Raw genomic sequence first — 22,699 nt, forward strand, 5'->3', positions numbered from 1 at the left:
TGGATCTGACCTTGTACTCAGTTTGTAAAAAAATGCAGTGCTTGTTCGTGAAACTTACTGCATCATTGAGAGGGACTGCAGAACATTAAGGGCTGACCACTGTTCTCTACCATAGAAGAATTAGATAAGAGAGGGGAAAGCCTATTATTTAGGTCATTTTGCTTCTCTGTCTCCCTGAAAACAAGCTCTGTTTCCTTAGTGACTAATCATAGTTTTCAAAATTGTTGTTGCACTCATAAGTATTACAGCAGGATAGAAAAACCAAAGAATCATAGAAATTAGAGACAAAAAGAAAACCCTATTAAGTCATCTAGTCTATCCTATGCCAGAGCAGGACTGCTCCCTGTAGCGTGTTCTTGAATGCATTTTGTTGTTGGCTGATTACTCTTCAGTTTAATTTTACTATTTAAATTGTGATAGTGTCCACCCTGTGGAAGAGCTTACTTGAAGAGAAGGTCCCTACTTTGAAGAGTTAAAAAGACACAAGCACGTGAAGGATAGGGAAGGACATATAACATGCAAGGAAAGTGATTGGGGTGATGATGGGTATGTGTGTTAGTTACATGTTTTGACTTTAAAATTAAATTCATTACATTCTTCCCCTTCTGTCCATTATTAAATCTCTTGTCTCCCCCACACTTCCATCACCAAGCCATTCCTAGCTACAGTTTCGTAACCCTAACCATTCTAGCATTTGATTCTCTTCCGTTTGCAATTCACATCTAAGATTAAAAAAAAGGAAATATTGATCATGGACCTTAGTTCAGCAAAGCATTTAAACATATGCTTGTGTGTTTTGCTGAACAGGATGGACTTAAGCACCTACTTAAGTTTTATCACGTGTTTTAATGCTTGGCTGAAATAGGGCCTCCGTCAGCTAGTTTCATATTGGTGTAGCCTGAAGAATTCTTTTTTACTTTTAAAAGGATACTACCAAGTAGTTTAGGTCCAAAATTTGGATTATAACAAATAGCCACAGAAATTGAAAAATTACAATTTTAATTTAAAAAATTGACATACTTTTGAGACCATTTTTTCTTTTGGAGAATGGGGGTTGTGCAATTGTATATAAACATTTGCACACACTGTTGGAAAATCAAAGGTAACAGAAAGTATTGTTGATTTAGGGAATGAGAACCAAAGTTAACTTGACCAGTCTAGTTTCATTGCCTAACATACATGACGAACAGGTGAACTGATGTCCAAATATTTGTTCTAATAACCGTGTATTTTATTTCTGAATACATGTCTAGCCTTGTTCCTATTGAAGTCTGTGGGAATTTTGCCATTAATTTAAATGGAAGCAAGATCAGGCTGTACATTTATTTTATAATTTGATAGTATCCCTTTTACATGATTAAAGCAATTTAATTTGATTTTCCCCTTCCCTTAACATCTGATTCCATAGACTACTAGATCTCACCATAAATTTTGTTTTCTGGTTTTCAGACCAACTTTTTCTTCACTTTAGTTTCTGCACTTTACTGAGATAAATTTTGAGGCTGTTATGGCTAAATAAGAGTCTGAAACCCGTTGATGTCCAATAGATTGTATATGTGGGGGGAAACAGTGGAAAGTTCTTAAAGATAACGTTCTCTTGTATCACCTGGCTTTCACTGTGGGCCATGGACAGAAGCAGATTCAGCTCTTCATTCCTTTGGCAGAGGGAGAGAATTGGCTATCCAAACTCTTGTATTATCTAGTGTTCCTTCTCTCCTGTTTGGCAGATGCTACCGAGCTTCTAAGCCAGTTCTTATTAGGATTAGTTAGGTCCTTTTTCCTCAAAGCACAGTCTCGAGACATATAGTGACTGTATTTCTTCACTTAACCACTGATTCCTTTTCTCCTGACAGAGTTGAAAGACATTTCCTACCGGGTAATGCATTTGGTTCCTTATCGTGTATATGTGATCTTGAGAAAATTTTAGAAAAATGCACTGTAGGACAAATAACTACAAAGTTTGCCCCAAAGCAATATAAAAGCATTTAATATACGTTCTTCTTCCCCACCTAAACTAATGCTCATTTAAGAGGGGTGTTAGAGGACATGAAACATAAAGAAGAAAATTGGGATAGTTGAGATTTTATCTGTAGGTGTAACTGAATGTTATTTGACTGGTGAATTGACAGGTTTTCTAAGCCTATAATGATGTCGGTTTTGTTAGTGTGCCTCCCCCTCATGTATTTTTCCCCCCACACTGAATTGGGATAATTTTCTAACATTTTGTGGTCTTACATATAAACTTAACATTTTTTTAAAAGTTAGCTTTTTTTTTTGTTCTGCATTGAATTTTTACTCTGTAAATGTGTATGCGTAGTTGAGCTGCCCTTGCAAGTGGTGCAGCTGCTTCAATAGTACTTCATCAGCACCAGGAAGAGGTTATCATTTATAGACTCTGATGCATTTCTGTGCTTTGGAGAGGACCATGCTGTGCATGCATGACCGTTCTTGGAAACGGCATTAAAGAATGTCTCTCTTTGTTTAGTCATTGTGCTCCAGCAGAAAAGGCTGGTGATCTAACATCTATGTTTAATCAGGACAAGATTAACCCTAACCTAACGTGTCAGATTTATAGTTTTCCCGACTGCTCTTCAACTTCAGATCTGCCTCACCATGAATCCTGGTCCCCGTTATGGTTTGTCTCTGTGAGAAAGTAGCACTGGCTTAACCTAAGAAGTGAAATGAATCAATGTAGTTATAGCTGTATAAACTCCTCTATGAACACTCTGGCATTGGTTTAACTGAATCCATTTTAAAATACAACATAAGTTAAACCAGTACAACTTTTCCATGTAGACCAGGCTTCAAGAAGTGTCAGCACAGGGATTCGCCTGTCAAGGCCTTGAACAGATAGGCCAGGGAAGTATTTCATGGTGTCCTAAGTCCTTTCAGCTTCTTAGCACAGTTTTATATCTCCTCCCATCTGACTCTTCACATGTATGACTGAGACCTCCAGTTTCCCTGCTTGTTATTTAGTACACCTGCTCCAGAGATGCCTTGGAATGTGAGGCCCAGCATGCAGGCTGAAGTGATCTGTCATTAAGTGTGTTGGTTCTGTTATCCCAAATGCTACAAGATTCGTTAAGGGCCATGGCCTATCAAAAGTTTTACTGATCACCGATTAGGGCCAGTCCAGGACTAAAATATACTCAAATCTTTTGTTTCGTTATTGTAGTTTCCCCCGCCCCGCCATGGTGGCTTCCATCTCCCCCTACCTGCAGCTTTAGCCAGTGAAAGTGTAACCATTACAGAAAGTGTCTGCTGAAGGTAATTGGTTATGTTAGTTGTGATTCTGAGCGCTGCTGCTTACTGTATATCTTTATAAACATATATAAAAATATATTCCTCAAATGATATTTTTTATTAGGATTCACTAGCACCAAAAAATCTTTTGTTGTCTCCTAAGTAAACGCAACTCTGCTTCTTACTATCCCAATGGCCAGACACTAATCACTGTATAACAATACAGTGGCTATAACAGTATTTTAAGGATACTGATCATTTTGGTATCTGCTTAAGGAATCTGTGCTGAACTAACACAGTGGTTAATACATCCCAGATGACTGTTCTGAATTGTGGATTTCTAGGGATGTAACACAACTTGAAAAACTTTGGTCCATTTGGGATTCAGAAATGCTGTGCTATCTGATGAGTCAATGATTTAGGAATTTGGTGTGGTTCAGTTCTCTAGTCTGGAAAAGTATTTACGGAATTTCTTGATCTCCTAATGTATAGTACATACTTAGTTTTTTGTATGAGCGTTGCCCATAGCTGGTACTGTTCAAGGGGGTCTCTTGGGTTTTGGGAATGTTTTTTTGCAGGCTTCAGATACCAGTTTGCTCCTGAGGTCTGCAACAAAAATTCCACAATATCCTTGAGGTAGGAGGAGAGCGAATACTTTCAAAAGGATATTGGTTAATCTCCCATTTTATGGAAGCTTCTGAAGGACAAGTCAGCAGAGATGTTCTCATCTTAAATTCAGCAATGATAAAGATTCATTGGTATTTGGGAATGCTTTCATCAACCTGATACTTTCAGGTACACTGCGCACAGACTGGAGTTGCTAAGAAAACCATACAGGGGATGATCTGAATGCTTGAATAAATTGCAAAGTGTTTCGTTCCAGAAAACTTTGCTGGGGCACAAGGGAGTGACTTTAAAGCAATTCATATTCAGAGCTTAAGCCCCCTCCCACTAAATCTTCCGTTCCTTGAAATTCCACTTTTATCCTGCACTCTCTTCAAAATGACAGGTTTCAGAGTAGCAGCCGTGTTAGTCTGTATTGGCAAAAAGAAAAGGAGTACTTGTGGCACCTTAGAGACTAACAAATTTATTTGAGCATAAGCTTTCATGAGCTACAGCTCACTTCATCGGATGCAAAATGGTTTTCCATGGTGGGAAGTTATGGTGGTGTTGAGTGTTTATTTTTTTTGTTTTGTTTTTTGTTACCTCAAGTTGTTCCAATTAACTTTATTCAGCTCTGTTATCCATTTTTTAATTAAATGAGTGGATAAAATTTCTGTTCTATTCCTTGCAATGTTATTTCCCACAATAACTTCTTCCAAACTAAAGGAATTCCAGTTTAGAACCTCACTTTTGGCTTACATTGGCTCCAGCCTTCAAGCTCAGATGTTCATTTTTCTAGTCTGCTGCTTTGATCACATCACCCCTTCTCTTTGCATCTTTCCACTGACTCCCCATCTTTATTGCATCAAACATAGCTTCACAGCCAATTCCCCAGCCTACCTATCACCTCTCATTCCATATTGAGCTGTCAGTGCTCCAGTCCACTCAGGATGCCAGCTTGTTAAATTGTTAAACAGGCACCTTTGTGTTTTCTCCCATGCTTCCCCTCACACTTGGAAGGTGCTTGTTGTAAATGTCTGTGAAGCTACATCATTGTCCTCCTTCAGATCTCTCCTTAAAACTCTCCTTTGTCATGATGCCTACAAAAAACTTGAGAATGGTGAGGCTGTTGGTGTGCTGAGACCACTGCCGAGCATGCTGACAATATTGTTTCCTTGTACTCCCTCAGCTGTCTGCATCCATCTCTAGTTTCATGTCTTATACTTGGATTGTAAGCTCCTTAGGGTAGGAACCGTCTTTTTGTTCTGTGTTTGTACAGCGCCGAGCGCAAAGGGGTCCTGGCTCATGGCTGGTGTTCCTCGGACTACAATAATATAAATAAATAATGTGAAGTTTAATGCTCTTTAGATGAAGAATAACTACAGTCCATAAGCGAAGTTGGTTTGTAATCATAGCGCATATGTCTGTGTTTGATTTGTTTTTGTGTAGGACCAAGTGTATGCTAAGAGATGCTAAGAGAGATTGGTTTGTTTAATACAGTGTTAGAACTTTAGATTTAAAAAAAAATCTAATGTGGAATAAAGTGTACATTTCTTCTACAAAATACATTTTTAAATGTAGGGTCTTAATGATTTACTCTTTGAGAGATGTTACATTGTTACTTAACAGAGTTGATCAGCTCCCTGAACTGGCATAGCATAAGTCATATTTCATATTTCATATGATACTATTCTATTTCTCTTACATGACTGTGGCACCTTAGAGACTAACAAATTTATTTGAGCATAAGCTTTCATGAGCTACAGCTCACTTCACTTTCCTAACAGTGACATTGCAACAGAAAATCACAAGAATGTAAAACTTCTCTGCTCATGAGTGATCCCGTCAGCAAAAAGATTTGGGCACTGTTTTTTCACCCCCATAGAAAATACAAATATTTGATCATAGTTTTCCTCCTTCTGCCCCCTTCTGCCTACTCCTGGCTGTATCTATCTTAGTTACTCCGCTGCTCTACAGTAAACAGCACTTCTAGAATCTTTCCAGTACAGTGACAAACTTTATCTTTTTTGCTAATTGAAATATATATATATATATATATATATATATATAAAAGAGGTGTTTGGACTCAACAAACTACAGGCACAGATTATACTAGATATCCTTTCTCAATCCCTAAACCTTTCTGTGCTGGTCAGTAAGACCCAATCATGACTTATTGGACCAAGATTAGTATTTGCATGTCTCAGATGGTTCGATAGTTTTTGAATACTTTAAATTTTTTATGAAGCCTGATATATGATATATATGAAGCCTGATATATCCTCATTATGCCTTTTTTGTTTGTTTGTTTCATAGTGTTAAATATTATAGAATCTAATGCATTACTTCGGAATGGGACATGAAAAATCAAGTGACTTGCGGTATGTTGTCACACATTAAAATCTTTTACAGATGTTTGTGTTAGGAGACTTTTATATCTGAAAGTGTATCCAAGAAGTTTATGCTTCAAGACATGATAGCATTTCCTTTATCGGCTAGTTTAAACATTGTTTGACTCAGGGTGAAGTAATGGGATCTGTTTAAGCTCTTATGGTTGATAGCCCTGAGGTTCCTGATTTCTTCAGTTCCTGTGGCTTTTGAGATGTCTTGGTTATGCTTTGGAAGGAGTTATTTATCAGCAGTGTTTCTCAAGACCTTGCTTTAAATACAGCACTGATCTTTATTTTGGTGACATCAACAAATACTTGTAATAGCGCTGTCAAGACAGGTACTGTACACATTGATGTCAGAGTCTGGGTTGCTTAAACATACTTTGACTCAATGTCATTGCTCCATTATTACCAGAAATGAATTCTTGTAGGCATCTTTTAAGCAATAGAGCTGGCCCTCTAGGGAATGAATTCCCAGATGTTTCAGAGGATGGTTTAGGCTTTTTATGCTTAAGGTGTATAGAAGGGAGCTGGGTATCATGTCTGAAGATCTTTTTCCAATAAGGATTAATTATGTCTTTTTTGGAAGATGCAAGGATGTGAAGGTGGAGGTGGTTGAGTTTCTGAAATCTGATTTCAGTTAGAACAAGTTTGCAGCTCCATCTGCTCTATATTGAAGCATTCAGGCAGGGGTTCTCAAACTGGGGGTCGGAACCCCTCAGAGGGTCACGAGGTTATTACATGGGAGGTTGCGAGCTGCCAGCTTCCACCTCAAACCGCGCTTTGAGTCCAGCATTTATAATTGTGTTAAATATATAAAAACTTTTAAAAAAAATTTATAAGGGGGGTCACACTCAGAGGCTTGCTGTGTAAAAGGGGTCTCCAGTACAGAAGTTTGAGAACCACTGTATTAAGGCAAGAGAAATCTAATTTTCTTTCTCTCCCAGCTGTTAAGTCAGAGGCCTTGTGTACACTACCAGGGTAAGTTTACCTAAGTTATGCTACTCCAGCTTCTTACTCTTATTCCTCTTGGGGAGCTGGAGTACTGGAGTCGACCGAAGAGTGCTTTTCCATTGATTGCAGCAGCGTCGATCTCCCCGGTAGTGAAGACAAGCCCAGACTCTAGCAGTAGTCTGAATTCAGGAATGAAGCTGGTCTTTGTCCTGTGCAGGGAATTGGCTTCCATGCACCTTGAGAGGCCCTTCCATCAGATGGGGCTGGGTTCTGCTGTGGTCTGCATGCTAAAGAAAGTGATCCACTGTTTTGGCATGTTTTGGTGGTTTCTGGACATTGGAAAAGAATGATCTCTTAACTGCCAGGCTTGTAAACGTTCTTCATTTCAAACAATCTTCATTTGCTGCCACTGTTGCTCAAGTTTCTGTCTCTCGCCGCCTGTTTATCTTTATTTGCCACTCTTTGCTACTAATCCTCTTCATGGAAGAATGAAAATTGAGGTAATAGTGGCTAGGACAGTCTGTTTTTAAAGTTCTTCAGTCCTTTTGGAGATTATCTTCTTAGATTCTCAAGAAGTAAAAAGGTTTGCCTTGTGTCTTCATGAATAAACCCTACTTTGTAGTCCTGATGTTGTGGAATTGACACAGGTCATGTGAAATGACCACTCATTTATTGAGAGTATATCTACAAATGCTGCAAGACTCTTCCTGCGTCAATGGAAGGGGTTTTTCCATCACTATAGTAAATTCATCTATTTGAAAGATGGTAGTTTGGCCAACAGAAGAATCCTGCCGTAGACCTAATTGCATCTACAGTGGGGGTTAGGTCGATCTAATTACATTGTGCAGGATGCAAAAATTTTTACAGCCCTGAGCAGTGCAGCTACGTGGACCTAAGTTTTAGGTGTAGACCAGGCCTAAGTCAGATGTGTATGAAAAATGTAAACAGTCACAGGACATTCAAATATTACTGTTTCCACTTTATATAACACTGAGATTTGTAGACATGTGTTCCTTTGTTGTAAAGATTATGTCTAAATCTGAAGGAGATTCTGATTAGTAAAAATCCTTCACATCTTTCAGTTACAGATTACATTTATGAAATATTTTCCCATGTATCTGGTATCTATTAAGAAATGCACAATTCGTACATATATTCCTTTGGTGCTGCTGGAGGAAAAATAGTTCTCCTTTGCCTGGATGCATTTCTCATGGTTAGCATGGTCTTAATATACTGCTAGAAAACTCATTTTTCATATTATTAGCATTCCTAGGCTTAATCACAAATGCAGGTTTTTGAGACTGATTCCATTTGGAGTAAGATTTAGTGTAAATTTGACCACAAAATCTGCCATCTCTCCCCCAGCGAGCCACCAGCTAGTGCTCCATAAACCACTTGTGATTCATGGACCACAATTTGAGAACTGCTTGGTTAAACTGAAACCATTTTTTCTGGGTGACTTCTTTGGAAAATGCAGAGAATTTTGAAGTAATTATTCTTTCTTTGATTTGAGATAACATTATTTTGTGCCAGAAATTGAGTGAGAACTCATGAGGCAGGTTGGTCAGGAGAGTAGGCACAGCACTTTAACAGTTGCATTAGAAGTCAGCTCAAAGTGAAAATGCTCAGACTTCTGGTTCACACCAGCCATGCTCAGAATCTGGAAACCTGTATAGCCAGGTCACTTCCATGGTAACATTACATCATCACAATTGGAGAATCACTTCTATACTTGTCTTTGCATTCACAAAAGCTCCCCGGTGGGATATAAAATTTAAAAACATTACACCATCACAGCAAAGGCCATTTGGTTGATAAATGGTACTGTAGTTGCTCGTGGAAGAAGTAACCTTATGAAATCAGTCTTTTCAGAGGCATTGCATTATCGGTTGTAAGTATACCAGTGTATTGGTCCAAGCAGGCAGAATTACCTGGAAAGGGTATACCTCACACAGATGATGATCTTATTTTGGTACCAGTTCATTTTCTTTCTTTCCATCTGTCTGTCTGTAAATGCTGGTTAAGGTAGATTTTTAAGGCAGAGCAATTTCCACAGTCATTGGTTTAATTTATTGGAAAGTGATCCACTTACAAACACTGGAAAGAAATCTTTTCAGTCATGGAATATTAAACTTGTCATCTTATGCTAATAGCATATGCTATTATGCTAATTTAAGCCCCTTTTAGCGTTGTTCACTTTTAAGTACCATATGTATAAAGTAGTTTGCCAGGCCACTCCTAGTATCCAAACTCAAAACTGATCTAATGTTGAGCAAGAATTTTATAGAAGATGTGGTACTGGTTTATAGTCCTCAGATTGTGTTGAAGTGACATGAAAATTTTGTTGTTGTTGATCTGATATTTTTCCTTGTATTCTAATCTGAATGAAGTATATTGTTTTACAAACTGATCTTTTAAAAATAAGAAGTCTCTCATATGTTTGGAATGAAATCTCTTAAAAAATCACAATTAAAAATAATTGCAACCAACCTCCTGAGTTTAAGGGTATGATAATCACATTGTTGACTTTTTAATTGTTCTGTGGATTGAGTTTTCATTTTGAGGATCATAGTTAAATCATACTCAATAACTTTAGAATTAGGTCTGTGTTAGTAGCTTTCCTTAGGCTAGGTTTTTTTATTTTGAGATTTGCATGTCAAGCCGTGGGAATTTGTTAGATACCATAACAAAACACTATTGCCTTAATGTTTGTGTTAGAATCCTAGATTTGGATTAGTCCTTTTACAGAGCACCCTCAATTTCAACTGAATTCATTTTTTAGTCACCCAGAATCAGAGACTGTTTCTGAAAATGTTGGCCTTAACTTTTAGTTTTCTCTTCTATAAATTGGGGACAATATCTTGAAGATAGTTGGATTATAAATGTTTAACATTTGAGATCCTTTGATGAAAGGCGCCAAAGAAGTGTGGAGTCTTTTTATTTCAGATGCTACTGTAGTTGTATCAGTTCACAACGGACAGCAGAATATTTATACTTTTACCTATTTAATACTTCTGCTCTTATGCCCTCACAGGGAGAACAAGGCCAGAACTATTTACATTGGGAATTAGTAAATAAAGTGCTATACAAGTTGTAATTACTATCAGCCAAAGATGGGGTTTGGTACCCTGCCATTTGTTTCTTGCTTGCTTCCTCTCACCAACCATCCAGCTCAGCAAACAATCTGTTCCTCTCTGTGTGGCATTCCCTTCCTTGGGAGGGTCTCCTTGTTGCTCGTTAAGGTGAGGCAGACGTCCTTATTTTCCAAATTTCCCAATAATCTGCACCAACTGAAGCAGTATTCCAAAGCAGATGCTACACAAAGTATTATGGTTATGTTTTGAGCACTAAATGTGCCTCTTGTCCATCAGTGTTTACAAACAAGGATTCTATTTTGGATGGCTGTCCAGACTGTTACAAACTCCTGAGGGATTTGGGACTTATCTTTCCCTGACAGATCATACAGTACAGTTTTAGTTCCCCCTTGCTCATTGCCTGCTTACTTATACCAAAGGCCCTTCCTGCGGGATTGTTCAAAGCACAGAGCTTTCTTGTCTACTGTATCCCATCAGTGAAGGCAGATGACTCAAGGAACACAATACCTGCTGATAGGTCCCGTTAACTAATTCTTTTCTCATTACTACTGTCTGAAGATCATTTTGGTAAAAACTACTTCAAGTACAGTTCTCCTCTAAAAATTTCTGCGTGAAAATAGCACCACCTTACGTAAGAGACGCTTGGGTCATATTTGCTCACATTAAGTGATAAAAGTAAGTTACTGCTGCATTTTACTTCTCTTATTGTTGCACAGTTAGCCCCGTAAGGAGATTGTGAACTGTTTTTTTTTTCCTTTTTTCTTGCATGCCAAGAGAATTGCTTACTAAATTCCACCAGTGAGATGGCACAAGTGTCAATGACAGCAGCAACATATAGAATTTTAGTATTGATGATGATGATGATGAGCAAGAAGAAAAGAATACTCAGCTTGACTCTCAGATCACAGGCTGAGATTTCAGGACTGGCACTTAAGTAAAAACATCATTTTCCTTGTAAATGGAACATGTTTAATTTGAAGTTGTTTAGAGGTAATCAGTATGGAGCACTTAGATGTAATTTTTACAGTCAATTTTTCAGAGTAGAACTACGCTTTCAACTATTTAACTTCCTTCGTATAAAATTAATAGATAATACCCTGACTTTCATCTTATGCAGCGTAGAGCAAAACGTATTCCTTTGGCAATACTTAGCCTCTGCAATCCTCTATACCTAACTGCCTATTATTTAAATGCAATAATTTTTAAGAACACAAGTTATGTGTAGTTCCAGTTTGTCTACTGACTGATTAAATGTGTGTTAAATCAAATAAAATTCATAAGGCAGTTATTTGCATACCAAATAGTAAAAGAATGTAAGAGTTCCAGAGAAGTGAGTGGCTGTTAGGATACACATTCTCTTTAGAAATTTCATTTTAGCTTATTTTTAACAAACTTTTTTTGAATTATTTTATAATCTATAAAAAGGGAAATAAGGACAACCCCGGGAATTACAGACCAGTCAGTTTAACTTCTGTACCAGGAAAGATAATGGAGCAAATAATTAAGCAATTAGTTTGCAAACATCTAGAAGATAAGGTGATAAGTAACAGTCAGCATGGATTTGTCAAAAACAAATCGTGTCAAACCAACCTGATAGATTTTTTTGACAGGGTAACAAGCCTCGTGGATAGGGCAGGAGCGGTAGACGTGCTATATCTTGACTTTAGTAATGCTTTTGATACTGTCTCATGTGACCTTCTCATAAACAAACTAGGGAAATGCAGCCTAGATGGAGCTACTATAAGGTGGGTGCAAAACTGGTTGGAAAATCATTCCCAGAGAGGAGTTATCAGTGGTTCACAGTCATGCTGGAAGGACATAATGAGTGGGGTCCCGCAGGGATCAGTTCTGGGTCCGGTTCTGTTCTTCATCAATAATGTAGTTAATGGCATACAGAGTACACTTATAAAGTTTGCAGATGATACCAAGCTGGGAGGGCTCGCAAGTGCTTTGGAGGATAGGATTAAAATCCAAAATGATCTGGACAAACTGGAGAAATGGTCTGAAGTAAATAGGATGAAATTCAATAAGGACAAATGCAAAGTACTCCACTTAGGAAGGAACAGTCAGTTGCACACATACAAAATGGGAAATGACTGCCTAGGAAGGAGTACTGAAGAAAGGGATCTAGAGGTCATAGTGGACCACAAGCTAAATTTGAGTCAACAGAGTAATGCTGTTGCAAAAAAAGCAAACATCATTCTGGGATGTATTAGCAGGAGTGTTGTAAGCAAGACACAAGAAGTAATTCTTCTGCTGTACTCTGCACTGATTAGGCCTCAACTGGAGTATTGTGTCCAGTTCTGGGCGCTATGTTTCAGGAAGGATGTGGACAAATTGGAGAAAGTCCAAAGAAGAGCAACAAAAATGATTAAAGATCTAGAAAACATGACTTATGAGGGAAGATGGAAAAAATTGGGTTTGTTTAGTCTGGAAAAGAGAAGACTGAGAGGGGACATGATAACAGTTTTCAAGTATGTAAAAGATTGTGACAAGGAGGAGGAAGAAAAATTGTTTTTCTTAACCTCTGAGGATAGGACAAGAAGCAATGGGCTTAAATTGCAGCCAGGGAGGTTTAGGTTGGACATTAGGAAAAACTAACTGTCAGGGTGGTTAAGCACTGGAATAAATTGACTAAGGGGGTTGTGGAATCTCCATCATTGGAGATTTTTAAGAGCAGGTTAGACAAACACCTGTCAGGGATGGTCTAGATAATTAGTCCTGCCACAAGTGAAGGAGACTGGACTAAATGAACTCTTGAGGTCCCTTCCAGTTCTTTGATTCTATGAATATGAACATGATGATAAAACAGTTATGATTTTATGCAATTATTTTTTAAAACATTTAAATTGCTCACGTTGGTTTTACTTTACAAGCAGTCCGTGCGTAGAAACTACCATTCAATCCTGTACACGATTAATGCTGGATAAGTACATGTCACCTAGAGTTAGTATAGTCTTGATGCGGTCCCACAAAGCTGAACATTTTATGCAGATAATTAATATATATCTATATATGGTTGTAAAACTACACACCTCCTGTTGCTTTTATATTTGAGTTGAAATCTACTGAACCCTGACTGTTTTAAGATTGTCGTACTTTAACTAGGTTTTTTTTCAATATCTTTTAGTTTTGAAAGATTTATTATGACTATTACTGAACGTTATTTTATCTCTCTAAAGCTATTCAACACAGTTTGTTTTTACACTAGATTTTGTCCTTATGCTGTCTGACTTGAATGACTCACTCTGGGAACGTTTGGTTATTTTTGTCCCATATTTTAACCTGTGTTCTGATGGGTTAACTTCCTGTTGTCACTCTCCATTGCTAGGAAGCCTAAAATGTAGCAGCTATCATCCATTTCAGCATATAACTCATAATTCAACAACTGACTTTGCTCTACTGAGCTAGCACAAAACTTAGATAACCTGCTATACTGGGCTCTTACTCAGCTGGATTTCCAACTTTTGCCCATGTAGCAATAATAGTAATCCTCAGGAGAACTGATGGAGTTACAGGCCATCACACTGGCTTGAGATGTTTGTTTTTTTTAAAAATATGTTATTTCTTACTAAAAGTTTCTTTTTGTGTTCTGTGAAGAAACGTGTACATGGGTTTCCCCCTTCACCATTTTGTTGTGGGAGAAAAATGCTGCTTTTCATTATTTTCTGCTTTTGAAAAACCTAAAAATGCACAAACTAGTCTGATGCTGAAAGAAGAAGTGATCCATAAAAAGATAGGGTCCTAAACACTGGTAAACTGCAGCAATGAGCGTACAAGAAAAGAATGTTGGATTACCAGTGTTGGATGCTTGGGTAAGTGATTCACAAAAGAATCCGCCATCTGGAAATGTAAAGGAGAAAAAGTTTATTTAAGGTGGCCTTTTAAAAAAAAAAAAAAAAAAGCTTTTGCAATACATGGCTAAAGTTATATATTCTGCAGCATGAGTCATGGATGTCTTTATAGTTACACATCCTTGCACAGAAGGAATAAACTTTAAAGAAAAGGAAGTTAAGAGAAAACAGAAGTGTGAATAAGTGCTAATGGTGCTCTCTCTCTGGCTCCATTCAGTCTGCCATTTCATCATACATAAAGGGGGTAGTTCAGAGATTCCTTTCTTGGCACATAAGTGGCAACACATGTTTGAAACAGTGAATGGAAACTGCAGGAAAAAAATGACAGGCATATGGCAATAGGAAGGCAAGGGAAAATTTGTTGCCCTAATGTTAGCCACATAATTGGTACACTTAACTACTGAAGGATGATTTATTTAAAGAAAAAACTGTATGCCCCACTTAGGCAGGTTTTCTGTATATAGTCTGTATCTTTCCAGTTCCTTAATAACTTGCCTTGCATACAAGTTAAACCCAGGGGCATGCAACTTCCAGAGGGGATGGCAGACAAGGGGGTGGCAGACAAGGGGCTCTGCATGTGTGAGATGTAGGGGACCTTTGTTGAGGAGTAGAGAGGGGAAACCTGAGTATGAAAAACAGTCCCTTGCTCATACACAAAAAAATTAGAACATTTTAAGGGGGGGGGCAAGTAAAGTTGAAAATGGCTTTTAATTCATGTTATAGTCACGTTGTTTATGGCTTTACACAACTTAATAGATTCACTCATTGTAGGAATGTAGGGCTGGCCAGAAATAAGTAATTAAACATGGGGGAGGCCTCATTTCTTGGAAGACAGGAGTAGGGAACTAAATTAATTAGCAGGCTGAAAACGGAATATTTGTGTAATTTAAATAAGCAAATGGGTCAGTAAGCAAAGAAGACAGAATGTTTGAGCCAGCTAAGATAAGAGGGAGAACACCAAGGGAACCATTTACTCCAACCAAAATAAAAATGCACAAAAAGTAATTTAGGAATGTAAAGATGGGGTAAAAAGTAGGTTGAACATGGATAATATGTGGACACAGCATGCTGTAAAGGGATTGGTTCCTGCCAGGTAACCCAGCCAATCCAAAAATGTGTAATGCAATGTATAGTAAATGCAATGAGATATGTAAATTTATATGAGGGAAGAGGTTTGCTGCGTAACACTTCAGTCTGATCAACTCAGCCTTCCTATATGCCAGATAAAGGAACCTGAGTGACAAAACTGGAATTGAACTAAGTTCTTGTGAAACCAAATGGAAAAGATCTCAGGGGAACCACAGTACTCATTAAAAAGGAGAGCTGGCCTAGCATGTTGTACAATGTTTTCAAAGCTAAATACACACTGATTTAGTACTTTAATCTGAGGGTGTTGTATTTTTAGGGTGTTGAAACAATTACTACCAACTTCTTTGGGACGGACATGGCTACAACTATGCTGCATAATTAGTACCCTGATATTTGGGTCTCATTCATGTCTCACCATACATGAGTGTGCTACTGGGGGAGAGGTCAGGAGAAACCCTCTCTGTTTCCCAGCACTCTATCCAGGAAGCAGGCATAGTTTGTCTCCAGGAGGGCTGGTGCTTGAGTGGGAGAGTCAGAATTAGAACTAGTTGAAAATGGCTTTTTTTTCTGCTAAAAATACTGATTTTTTTTGTTTTAAAAAAAGGTTTGGCCAGAACCCTGAAGTTTTCAGCCAAATGTAGACCTTTAAAAAAAAAAGAAAAAAGAAAAAGTGTTCAGTTGAAAACTCAATATTCCATTGAAAAAACAGTTTTGACAGAATTTTCAACCAGCCCTCATCAGTGTCTCCAGCTCTTTGTTCTCCTTTTGCTTGGCAGAGTGACTGAGTCCCTGGAGAGTTATAGTTGAGTGGTCAGAGTGTAAACTGATCCTATAGGAGCTTACAATCTGAGGTATTCTTTGCCCATCTCTAGGATGGCACAGTTGAACAGGTGCATCATCTTCCTCTGAAGCCTCAGGTATTGGTCACCTCTGGCTGCAGGACTTGATGGGCCAGTAATGTGGCAAGCGCCATATTTCTGCTACAAGATATGATACAGTGCACCCAGAATTACAAAGAAATATCTGTTTATAAGTTGGGTGCATTATACTTTCCAACATCACTTATCTTAAAGGTGATAAGTACCAAGACTTTGCCAACTTTATTTTAAAGCAGAGGGGAGAGAGGTATTTAAGGTTCCAAAAAAGGCAAAACTTCTCTGGCTCTTTTTTAAAAATGTAATTAGTGCTGTATTTGAACAAAACTAATTCCCTAAAATCTTGAGAAATCTGAGCTACATATTTCCTGGATTCTTGATCAGATTGAATGACATCACAAATACTGTAGACAAAAGGAATAAAAACAAGGATTTCAGATGGAAACCTGTTTATGGTATTTGGGGTGTCACTCGTTCTAGCAAGAAGCCAGGAAACATGCAGTTCAAAATCAGCAAGATCGTAAAAAAGATGGTGACTGTCTGAAAATTTTGTTAAAATACAGAATTATATTTTTTTTAAATAATGACCCTATTATCTCTCTTAAAATCAAACAAGAATCTTGGGAATTATAAACAACAAAATATCACCTTTCCAATTATTTTCATATTTATTAACCTACAGAAGTGTGTCTTCTCAGTTGTCCTAGAGACTTCTCTGAAGTAACTAATTAACTTCAGTTGGATCACTTGAGGTTGCAGGGCTGAGGAGGGAGACTGAGGGTATGTCTTCACTCGCAATGGTAAAGCACTGCCAGTGGCAGAGTAGTCGCGGTACAGCAGTGGGAGAGAGCTCTCCCAGTGCTGTAAAAAACCCACCCCCATGAGGGGCATAGCTCCCAGCACTGGGGCACTGTCTACACTGCCACTTTACAGCGCTGAAACTTGCCGTGCTCAGGGGTGTGTTTTTTCACACCCCTGAGCGAGGAAGTTGCAGCACTGTAACGTGGCAGTGTAGACAAGGCCTAAGAGAGCATACATGTGTATGCATGCTCCTGGACCCTGAGAACACCTCGTCTCAATAAACAGGTTTAGGCATGGTAATGCCATCATTACTCACATGAGTAACCTGCAGCAACAAATGTCAGTTACTATCAACCTGTACTGCATTTGAAATGGTGATCTAGAAATGGTATTTATATCCCATTACCAGCCATCTGAGCTCACTAAGTCCCTTTCTATTAGATAGATTTCATTTTGGCTGATATGGGTTTAAGAGGAGAATATGATTCTTACTAACCAACAAGTACTTAGAAATTATCCAGGGGTGTAATACACTTATGGAACAGATACTATAAGTAAACATTTTTTTTTAAAGCCTAGAATGCCTTTTGATGCTCCTTATATATAGGTCTAAACTGTTTGCATGTTTTTAAATGATGTAAACACCAAGAATACTGGCTAGTCAAGGCAATTAAAAAATGAAAAACATTTAAAATAGCTTACTTGCAGACAAATAAAGGAAATCTTAGAACATATACACAAAAAGGATATTATACAGGTTACTGTGAGTTGAAGGCTGTATGCATATATGTTAAGATATGGTCACCATGTTGGGAATTTCTCAAGTACTTAAATTTTTTTGATTTAAAACACAAATAAGTGTTGTCTTTCACAGAATAAACATCACAAAAATGTATTTTAACTTGAATTTTAAGACCCTTTTTGTGTGTATATATGTTTAGATCACAAACGAGTACAGTCAACTTCATTTATAACAGCATGGTTATAGGGAATAAAAATACTTCCCAAACCAAACAAATTAAATTCACTACATTTTTTCTAGTCATTTCTGGTAATTATGGATATTTCCCGGCCTTTTTATAGCCATTACTAAAGCAACAAATTAAAAAGGATTTGGGAAATATAAAACAAAATTAGAGCAGATACACAGGTTTTTGCTAATAACTAACTTTACATAGACCTTACACTTATTTGACAAATACTTTTGGAGGCAAAGGTTTTATTTTTTTGATAAGGGTATTTGTTACAGTATTCTGCACTAGCTTAATTCTTGGTGATCTGCAAAAGTGGCCACAATTACAGAATATTGAACTAGTCCTGTAGTCTCGAACTGTGGTCTTCCTGGTGTTCTGAAGAATGATGTACTTGGAGAACCACGAGTGAGGTTTTGGGAAAGGAGCTCGATCCATGACAGGATCTCTCACTCACACTCTCACTCTGCCTAATGGAAAGGTTAGAGAACCTCTGTAGTTTTCTAGTCTTGAGGATAACTGAGGGGAACATCTGCAACTTCTTAACCAGATATAAATGGAGTAAAGCACTCAAAGCTACTGCTGTTGTCAGATAATTCAGGTGCAAACAAGGGTCAAAGAACACACACACAACCCCACACTAACAATGGACAAATTCCCTCAACAGTGTCAGCAAATATACTTGTCAAAGTCTCCAAATGGGTCTCCAGCTCACACGGATCACCCCAGTCTGGTCTAGAGGGAGCCTCAGACAGCTTGTTCTCTTTCAAGTTCCTGCCTTACTCAGACAGTGGGGAAAATAAGCTCACTGTGCTATCTGGGTCCAGTTGCAGATATGCAAGTACATTCTGAACCTCTTGGAGCAAAATTGCCCCGAAGACTACAATGTATTTGCGACTTATGGTATGTCTCTTCTGTGAAAATCCTCATCTGAATTTGATCTTCTCCACTAAGCTGATGGAAATCTGGAGTGTTATCAGCACCCTGAGAAGTGTGCATACCCTCCCTCATAGTTTTCATGTCTTGTGTTTTTTATAGAGCTGATGGATTTAAAACAAAACACCACAAGAATAACTTTTCTTAAACATGCTACTTGTAACGCTGAATATTACCAGGGAGTTGAGGGAACCACAATGAGGGCGTAGCATGTCTCTCAACCAATTCATGTCCTTTTCATGTCAATTAATTGCTGGAGTATGGGGAATTTACAAATTGAGACAATGGGTAACAAAGCACATGGCTGCCACATCTGGCACTATCTTCAGCCCACCTCTGTCTTACAAGAGAGCCTCTTCTCACATTTCTAGTGTGTGGGGTTTACGTATAAATGTCATTCTTCTCTTGGTTTGTACTTAGCACTGGTCTTCCTTGGAAGACAGAACAGGAGGCACTGCAGAGGCACAAGCTCAGTACAGCTGCCAGCAAGGGACTAAAAAATGTTTGGAGCATTGCAGAAACAGAATTTATTTACTGAGGCTGAAGGTGTAGAGGGCAGTGAACACATACACTATGCTGGTAGAACTGTGAGGCTGATACAGAGTCTTTGGTGTCAAAGACGGAAAAAAATCTATTAGATCATCTACTTCATCTCTCCCTGTTAAGGAAAGATTGTTCCCTATCATATAACTTCCAGTGATTTTGTTAAGTCTAATTTAAAGTGCCTCAAGTAAAGGAGCTTTCACTACAAGTGGGTGGAGATTACACATCCTACAGGCCTGATCCTGAAAATTTTTACTCATGTAGGAAGTCCCATACACTTGAATTGTACATGGGTTGCAGGATTGTCCTTTCTTTGTTTATTTTGTGGTGGATAAAAAAGGTGAGAGAGAATTTTTTCTCTTCTCTTAATTTTTTAATCTAAGAATTATTTGGAATGTCATGTGTAGTCTTCCCTCTTTTCTTGCTGGATGTCTCCCTTGGCGGATCCAGAGACGTAGCTCCTTAGGGGAATTGAGTCTTTAACAAAAGAGCTTTTCCTCCCAGTTTGTAAAATGAGAAATAGGTGCTAACAAAGTCAAATCCAACCCTCCTCCCTGTCGCCACCACCATGACCTGCACAGAAACCTTTTAAATGTTGTGTATAAAATACACTACCCTTCTCAATGAATCAGGTTTTATTTTTTGGTTACACATATCTTTGAAACCCACTGCCTTGGTATCTGGTGTCATAGACTGACTAATCATCCAAAGGGGATCTGACTTTCTAAAGCAGAAATAAAAAGAACCACTGACAAGCCTTACAGTCCTCCTTCCTTAAGAACCATCCTTCTTTATACATCACAAATAAATAAATTAAAAATTTAAAACCCCCTCTCCCCCATTTTTCACCTTCTAGGCCGTATTTAATGTAATAGTTTGAAACGGAAGGAGGCATAAGCATTCATTAATCAATTTAAATTAGAACAATGCTGTTGCCCTCATGGCAGATATACTTCTCCCTGCTTTCTTATATGAAGGATTTTCCCAGTGTTTATCATCAAAGTCCAAGAGAATCCATTGCACCGTACTCCCTTCTTGCCCTCTACCTGGTCTATTACCTTATCTGGAAGGGCTTCCTGTTTCTGCTGAACCACATGCAGCATTTTCAGATCCCATGTGTAATCTGGAATTTATTTGTACCCATATTCAGACGGTTTAAAATGAGGTAACGTGTCAGCCAGCACAAAGAATTGCAGTACATATTTACAACTAGAAAACATTGAACTGGACACAGCACGACTAGTTTTGGAAGCCCCGTCTTCTAGACCAGTGCAGATAGGAAACTGAATTATTACTCTCCCTTTGAATTGTCACGTAACATGTGACATGATATAATGGCAAAAAACAGTGATGCCAGCTGCTGATTGTAACAGAGGATTTGCCATATTGGATGAGATCGAAGGTCCGTCTAATTCAGTATGCTGTCTCCAACACTGGCCTGTACCAGCTGCTTCAGAGGGAGGTGTAACAACCTCACAGAGGGAGGTAATCTGTCCCCCACATTAGGTCTCATTTTGATCTCTAATAGATATTGGCCAAAGCCCTGAAGAACGAAAATTTTTCTGTTAACGGCTGTAACTCCGGGTATTCTTGCTATCCTATAGATGTCAGGTCCATTTTTGAATCTTACTAAATTCTTGGCCTCAACAATCTCCTGTGACCATGACTTTCACAGTCGAAATATGCATGAAATTGTGTGAAAAAATATTTTTTGTTTGGAATTTGCCACCTTTTAATTTAATTGAATGTCTTGTGTTATGAGGAAGAACAGAAGCTGCTTATCTATCTTCTGTATACATTCATTATTTATATGCTTTTGTCATGTCCCCTCTGATAAAACTATGTAAAGTAATGGTATAGAGAAGGTAGATAAAATGTCTATAGAAAGCCTCCTAAACACACAGATTCCAGTTTAAAGCTGCAATGAAATAAAGAACATTTTCTTTGCAAAACTGTTTAGCAAAATGAATTTTGTCTTGTGTGTGTGTGTGTGTGTGTGTACATTCACACACACACACATATATATATATATATATATATATATATATATATATATATATATATATAATATTTTACTATAATATAATTTTAAGTTCATCTCAAAATTAATCCTAAATCCTCAAAAATGTAGTGACGAGAGATGACTCATTTTAGCTCATGTTAAAACAATGCACTTTAGTAATTTCCCTGTCCCTTGAGAAGCTATTAAACACTAACCAAATGCCTCAGAATGTAAGTGATTGAGTGTTTTAAATTATGCACTTTTGTTTGGCTTTTTGCCAGCATCTCATTGCAAAGGATTAAGGCAATGCAAGACCTGTAGTTTACACTGACAATGATAATACACAGTTTCCTTTACTAGCATCTTGGCTGTAGGTATTTTTAAACTAAACATTCAAACAAAACTCAGGTTCTTAACATAAACAATTTTTGTAACTCTATACTTAGCCAAGTGATTAAAAAAATACAGCCACCTTTAGACTGGATATGTTTCAATATTTTCCCTTGTTGATAAATAAAAATATTGACTTTGAATATGGAGAACAGAAAGTAGTAATTTTGGGAAGATATTGTTCTTTTACTCTTAGTTTAAATTGTTTTGGCTTTAGCACCAATTTCCTAACTGTTTTCAATCTTTTACTGCCAAGTGGAACCTTGTGAGAAATAATTCAGCCTGCCTACACAGAGTGTCTGCCAACCCAGCTCCATTTGTTCTTGACAACAGAATAGTGAATGAAAGTTAGTAGGTGTGTATAAACTGTGTATCTTCCAGTTACTTTTAGGATTTTGCTTTTTCAAATGTGTGATCTTTCCAAAAGGTATATTTATTCCATGTGAAAAGAACTAACATGTCTGTTCTATGGGCACAATGATCTGCTGTGCAGTAATAATACTTCAGAGAGGAAGTGAGAGAGAGCACCTTTCATCCAAAGATATCACAGTTCTTCATAAAGTACTAAAGTCCGAACATTATTTAGATTGTAAGCTTATGGCAGGGACCTTATTATAAATGTGATTGGATAAGTGCCAATAGCATGCACTTGGGGCTGCATAAGAGACACAAAAGACAAAGCTTACATTTTAAAAGAGACACACAGAAAATGAGGTGCACTGGGAGACCTAACCTCTGTTCCACATCCTCCTGGATACTTTTGCAGCGTCCAGTCCTCCCTGTTATTTCTCTCTCAGGGTTCCTCAGGGCTCCGTCCATGGTCCCTTTGCTTTCCCTCTATATCTTATCCCTGGGCAACCTAATCCATGTGCACAAATTCAACTAACTTCTCCACGCTGATGATTTACAAGTCTCTCTCCAAACACGACCACTCCATCCTGTTCCATATGGAA

The 22,699-nt window shown here is 37.9% G+C and overlaps 2 protein-coding genes across 10 annotated transcripts in view; one reads left to right on the plus strand and one right to left on the minus strand.

Moving 5' to 3' along the window:
- Window positions 1-22,699, plus strand: part of CMSS1 (cms1 ribosomal small subunit homolog) — a 368,267-nt gene that overhangs the window by 59,521 nt on the left and 286,047 nt on the right. The window contains exon 1 of one of the 4 annotated variants that reach the window (XM_075118583.1): window positions 6,191-6,227. The exons of the other annotated variants lie outside the window; for them this stretch is intronic. Within the exon in view, the coding sequence (XP_074974684.1) occupies window positions 6,206-6,227 (22 nt within the window). The 5' untranslated portion in view covers window positions 6,191-6,205. Of the gene's footprint in view, window positions 1-6,190; window positions 6,228-22,699 lie in introns of those variants that run through there. 4 annotated transcript variants of the gene reach the window in all.
- The window catches only part of FILIP1L (filamin A interacting protein 1 like), a 296,199-nt gene that overhangs the window by 47,508 nt on the left and 225,992 nt on the right, over window positions 1-22,699 (minus strand). Inside the window, exon 1 of one of the 6 annotated variants that reach the window (XM_048817004.2) lies at window positions 14,084-14,127. The exons of the other annotated variants lie outside the window; for them this stretch is intronic. The gene's annotated coding sequence lies outside the window, so the exon portion shown is untranslated. Of the gene's footprint in view, window positions 1-14,083; window positions 14,128-22,699 lie in introns of those variants that run through there. 6 annotated transcript variants of the gene reach the window in all.

This window comes from Caretta caretta, chromosome 1 (genome assembly GCF_965140235.1).
Source record: "Caretta caretta isolate rCarCar2 chromosome 1, rCarCar1.hap1, whole genome shotgun sequence".
Taxonomy (NCBI): Eukaryota; Metazoa; Chordata; order Testudines; family Cheloniidae; genus Caretta; species Caretta caretta.